Below are 6000 nucleotides of genomic sequence, written 5' to 3'. Positions count from 1 at the left end.
TATTAACTGCTGAGACTTAGGATATAGAAAAGAACAGCCTTGAGGAGGGAGTTTGGCCTAGTGGTAGAGTGTTTGCCTAGCATGCACGAAGACCAGGATTTGATTCCTTGGTGCCACATACATAGAAAAAGCTGGAAGTGGTGCTGTGGCTCAAGTAGTAGTGTGCTAGCCTTGAGAAAACCCAAGGACAGTCCTCAGGCCTTAAGTTCAAGCCACAGGACTGGCAAAATATTAGAAAGAAAGAGAGAGAGAGAGAGAGAGAGAGAGAGAGAGAGAGAGAGAGAGAGAGAGAGAGAGAGAGAAGGAAGGAAGGAAGGAAGGAAGGAAGGAAGGAAGGAAGGAAGGAAGGAAGGAAGGAAGGAGAAAAAAAAGAAAGAAAGAAAGAAAGAAAAAAGAAAGAAAGAGAAAAGCCTTGGGCTGAGAATATGGTTTAGTGATAGAGTGCCTGCCTAAGCATGCATGAAACCCTGGGTTGGAATCCTCAGTACCACATAAACAGAAAATGGCAGAAATGGCGCTGTTGCTCAAGTGGTAGTGCATTAGTCCTGAGCGAAAGAAGCTCAGCAACAGTGCCAGGCCATGAGTTCAAGTCCCAGGACTAGCCAGAAACAAAAAAGAAAAGCCTTCATGCACAGTAATAAGGGTTTGTCTGTGTAAACAGCACAGCAAAATTGTATTCTGTTCGCAAATACCCATTTGGTTGCCCAGCCAGCTATTTGGATAAAGGTCAAAGTTCTTAAAATATCTGCCTCTGTTAACTGCACTGTGTACTGCTTCCAGGACGCCTCTGGCCCTGCCTGAGCCCCGTTCAGATACCCTCAAACCTTCATGAATATTGACAAAATGACTACATCATGCTCCCTGCTTCCTAATATGGAGCTAGGAACCAACATAGGGACCCGATTCTCTCTCAGGTCTCAGGCATTCTTGTGGAATAATCGTGGAAAGTAGATAACATTGACTCAGTACAAGTCAGCAACACAGAGTCACTGGGATAAAAGCATCTGTATGAAGTCTGGATGTTCACAAAGGTCTACTCAGTATGAGAATAAATGACTTAGAATATGGTCAGAATTCCAGAGAATTCCCAAAAAACATTCTATCCCTATTTCAATGAAAGTCAGTTCCTCAACCTTCTTCATAGTGATTTTAATGGGAACGATTTCTCTCTAACATGCTTACCGCTTTCTGTTCACCTTCCACGAACAATGGAACCAGATAGAATATTATTTTATTTCCAGTGGAAATCACTGGCCTTGACACCACAGGTTCAGACATTCTAAAACAGGAACACATATGAAATTTTAAACAGAGGCTATTGGGGGTAACTGTGTATTTCATTTAAATATTTGAATGAACAAAAAATTCACAGAATCTGAAATAGCTTTACTACAATAAAAAGAAGTAATGTTAGTTATAAGATCCATCTCGGAAATACTCCAAATGATTCAGAAATGGACAAGTAAATTCTAAATGTCAAGAAGAAAACATGTATAACATGTATTTAAAAGACAATATAGTTTATGCTGAAGCTCTTGTTTGTTTGTGGGGAAGAAAGGCTATAAGGTAGAATAAACTACACTTTTCTTATTTTTATCATTCACTATAAGTACTTTTTCATATTTTTTTCTAAATAGGAACTTTCCCACTTGAGTCATGTCTCTTGCCTTTTTTGCACTTGTTAACTTTTTGTTGGTCATGAGACTTTAACTTGGGGCCTGGTGCTGTCCCTGTGCTTTTCTGCTCACGCTAGGGTTCTACCACTTTGAGCCACAGCACCACTTCTAGTTTTGTGGTGGTTAATTGGAGATAAGAGTCCTACACTTTCCTGCCTGGGTTAGCATTGAACCATGATCCTCAAATCTTAGTTTCCTGAGAAGCTAAGATTATAGGTGTGAGCCACCAGTGTGTGGATGCATTGGTTATTTTTAAAATAGAATATCCTGGGGATGGGAGTTTGGTCTAGTGGTAGAGTGCTTGCCTAGCATGCACGAAGACCCGGGTTCGATTCCTTGGTACCACATACTTAGAAAAAGCCGGAAGTGGTGCTAAGGCTCAAGTGGTAGAGCTCTAGCCTTGAGAAAAATCCAAGGACAGTGCTCAGTCCCTGAGCTTAAGCCCAGGACTGGCAAAAAAAAAAAAAATAGAATATCCTTTATGCCCTGGGCCTGCCTGGACTCAGATCTTCCTCCTTGTGCTTCCCCTATGGCTGTGGATGGCAGGCATTAACCACCATACCCATTCATTGCTTCCCTGGTAGCTGGAATAACAGGTACGCTGAGGTGGAGAGAATACCTTTGTTGTTGTTGTTGTTGTTGTTGTTGTTGTTGTTGTTGTTGTAGTACAGGCTTACCAGGATCACAGCTTGAGCCATTGCTACCAGGTAAACATCTGCCTTCCTTAACTGATTTTATTGACAACAAACATTTGATGTTCCCCAGGAGCATAAAATACATGACACAGAACTTGGCTTTCACTCAGTTTATTAATATGATCCAAGCACACGTAGCTTAAGAAAGGAGGATAGAACCCATAATAAGATTGGGGTGGATTATACAAAGAGAGCTCAAAGAATGCCAAGATTTTCCATTGGTGGAGCTTCTGTATTGAAAGTTGTCTGTTACTAGTATGAAAATACATGTGCAATAGTAACTGTGACTGGTACTGAGTCCGGGGTGAAACACTGGTGTGAAACACCCCTGCACTTGGTGAGATGGGGCCAGCCTACGCTGGCTGCTGCGCCTGCTCACGTGTCCTTTCGATCTGGGATCTCCCTAAGGATCCTTCTCACACCAGTCAGCAACTCCCTGTTTTACATCTCTCAAATCCTTTCTCCTTTTAGATAGTGATAAGAGGTAAGAAAAATTCTCAGCAGAGGAGTAGGAGGGCACTTTGAGTTGAGCTGGGGGTAGCTGAGGAGGCAGTGTAGAATTAGGAAAGGGAGTGGAGTCGAGCAGACAGCAAAGGGCTGTAAGAGAGACATCCATGGGCAAACCCAGAAAAGACAAATGGGGACACTTGGAAGGTGATATTCAGAAATAATGAAGAAGAAAGCTAGAGTGGCATGTGTTTCCTTGTATCTCGTGAAGGTAAAATGATATATGCAAGAAACGCAGATTCTCAAGTGGAGAGTAAACATGTCCATGAAGAGGCCTGTCAAAGGAATTCACACTTCTTTCTCCTTGACAGTCCGAGTTTTACAAGTGGTCATTTCATTAGACATTTGCTCAGAACTTTCGATGAGTCTGAGGAGAAGCAGAGAATGCCAGGGACTGTCCATAGGGAGGCTGGCAAGGCAGGGCGGGGTGGGAAAGGTACATCCCCTCTAGGAGCCCAGGATCGGTGATGCACTCCCAAGTGGACTGGCTTCAACCTGCTGAAGTGGCAGGCCAGCTCTCACACACCGCCATCACCACGTAGAACTCGGGTACCATCAGCAGCAGCTGGTACTCAGCATGCTTGCGAGGAGCAGGAAGCCCATGAGCCCCTGGAGAGAGATGCTTCTGTGCAGAGAATTAGATGAAGAGGTCTTGCACACCCACGGCTCTGCTTTATATGGTCGTTCGATATCTGGTGGTAAGGCTGTCATCCCTTGAATCTGCAACGGACAGAGCAGACGGGGCATGGTCAGTGCAGCCAGCTCCAGACAGCTCTGTGGGGCTCAAAGAGACCGTGGGGTTGCTGAGCAAGCCAAACGCCTGGTGAAGTCAGACATTGAGAGTTTAGGAAGAGAGGCAGAAAAGAGGGCAGCACACTCTGAGAGAAAAGAACCACAAAGAAGGCTCTGATGAGTTTTGTCAGGGTTCTGGTTGTTTTGTTTTGATTTGTGCAGGTACTCGGGCCTCATGCTCTAGCTGGCTGTGTTTGCTTGTTTGTTTTGTTTTGCTTCCTCAACACTGGTACTTCACCACCTGAGCCATACCTTCACTTCTGGCTTTTTGCCATTTAACTAGAGATAAAAGTCTCATGAATTTGCCATCATGGGGTGGCTTTGAATCACACTTCTCACTCAGGTCTCAGCCTCGAAATAGCTAGGATAACAGGTGTGAGCTATGTGATGTTTTTCAAAGCTCTTATCCCTTCATGTCCCCACTTCAGTTTTAGGTAAAGTTTCTTCTTCAAAGAGAGTTTTCAAGAATCAGTGTTCAGTCAATTCAAGCAATCACTGAACAAATAAAATATTATATATATATATATAAGAATAAAAGTGTATTGGTGGCTAATGCCTATAATTGTAGCTACCCAAAGGCTGATAAGATCTGAGGATCATGGTTCAAAGTCATCCCAGGCAGGAAAATCTGTAAGACTCTTTATCTCCAATAAACTATTCAGAAGAAGCTGGAAATGGTACTGTGGCTCAAAGGGGTAGAGCATTAGCCTTGAACACAGGTTCAGGGACAGTGCCCAGGCCCAGAGTTCAAGTTCCAGGACTGGGGGAAAAAGGAAGGAGCTTTAGATGTATAGATAGATGTATAGATGTGTGAATCTTCTGTTTTGTTCCAGCAAGATGTGCCTGTAATGTTCTCAGATAATGAATCAAAGCAGGACTTACCAACCACTCTGCGTTGTCTGTCTTGGAGCATCTCACATTCACTGGCAGACTAAGGACCAATTTATTGAAGGAGATCCCTTCCTTCTTAGTCCATTTGAATTTATTCATTGCATCCATGAAGGAAAGATTTTTGTACTGCTTGGGGCTTTTGATAATGAAAGGCCATGTGCTGAAATTAAATAATCACAATTACATTCAGAAAACCATTACACATATCTTTTTTTGCCAGTCCTGGGCTTGAGTTCAGGGCTTGAGTACTGTCCTTGGACTTTCTCAAGGCTAGTACTCTACCACTTGAGCCTCAGCACCACTTCCGGCTTTTTGCTGTGTATGTGGGGTACCGAGGAATCGAACCCGGGTCTTCGTGCATGCTAGGCAAACACTCTACAACTAGGCCAAACTCCCGGCCTCACATATCTTTTTTTAAAAACAATTTCAACATAATAAAATACACTGAGTAATTATTCATTCTTACACCCACAGATAATTCCTTCTAAAGCATTTATGAACTCCTTACTGGATGCTAGATTAAATGAGCCTTTTTAAAGAATGCTATTTCTTGTTATAAAGAATATTATTTTTAGACAAATGCTTTTGCCTTATAAAGCTTTAACTGAGTATCATAGTTCTAGTTGAACATTCATCTGATAAGTATTTCTTCTAGTGGAACATTCAACTGATAAGTATTCCTTTCTGAAGAGTAAATGCAAAAGATGGAATAAGGAAACATGTAGATCCTTGAAAGCGAACTTAACAGATGTTAATCCAGAGCCTTTAGTGGAAAAGACTGACCCCCACTGGTAGCTCTGTTCTGCTCATCTATGTGAAAAGATACAAACTATTTGAATTTGAATCAGTTATTTGAAAGTAACTGTGCCAGACATAGTCTTCTTTCACTTGTCCCTCTTATAGAAGCATGTTAAATCTCCAAGGAGGACAGAAGAGGACAAAGCCTGCTCAGCAGCTACCACTCATTAAATGTTTCATGCCTTGGGCTTCAAGAAAAAGAAAAGCACAATTACTGACACATTAAAAATGGAAACAAAGCAATCCACAGATGTCACAGGAGATTATCATGGGTGCCTAAAATGTGGTTCTAGTCTTTTCCAGCACCCAAAATATACCTCGAGCCTGGGAGTCTTCATTTAAAATATTTCATTGTCATTATTTATTTGTGTCTTTATTTTCTCTCTTGTATGCATAAAGGTTCTCAAGGAGACTGTACATGATCTTTCTCAGTAAGTGCTTTGAGTTGTATAAATGAAACTTAATGTCAGCACTGAAACGTAGATCTTCTGTGCTAGATGAGAAAGGTAGTGAGCAAAGTGTGAAGGTCTCTATATTCTGCAGTTTTTCAGATGATGTCAATATGCCTTTGTTGAGTTTTAAATGCATTATTTTATACAGATTCTAAAATTAAATAATGAATAAAGAACAATGACATTCAC

At 41.8% G+C, this 6000-nt stretch overlaps 1 protein-coding gene across 1 annotated transcript in view; it reads right to left on the bottom strand.

The window, feature by feature from the left end:
* Positions 1-2476: 2476 nt before the first annotated feature.
* The window catches only part of Moxd1 (monooxygenase DBH like 1), a 60066-nt gene continuing 56542 nt past the window's right edge, over positions 2477-6000 (bottom strand). The window contains exons 11-12 of the mRNA XM_090337660.1: positions 4553-4721; positions 2477-3598 (exon numbers count right to left, since the gene is read on the bottom strand). Of these exons, the coding sequence (XP_090193786.1) occupies positions 3434-3598; positions 4553-4721 (334 nt within the window). The 3' untranslated portion in view covers positions 2477-3433. The remainder of the gene's footprint in view (positions 3599-4552; positions 4722-6000) is intronic.

This window comes from Megascapheus bottae, chromosome 8, assembly GCF_031878675.1.
Source record: "Megascapheus bottae isolate mThoBot1 chromosome 8, mThoBot2.hap1, whole genome shotgun sequence".
Taxonomy (NCBI): domain Eukaryota; kingdom Metazoa; phylum Chordata; class Mammalia; order Rodentia; family Geomyidae; genus Megascapheus; species Megascapheus bottae.
Note: the sequence above shows the minus strand (reverse complement) of the source record. Positions and strands in the feature narration are given on the sequence as shown.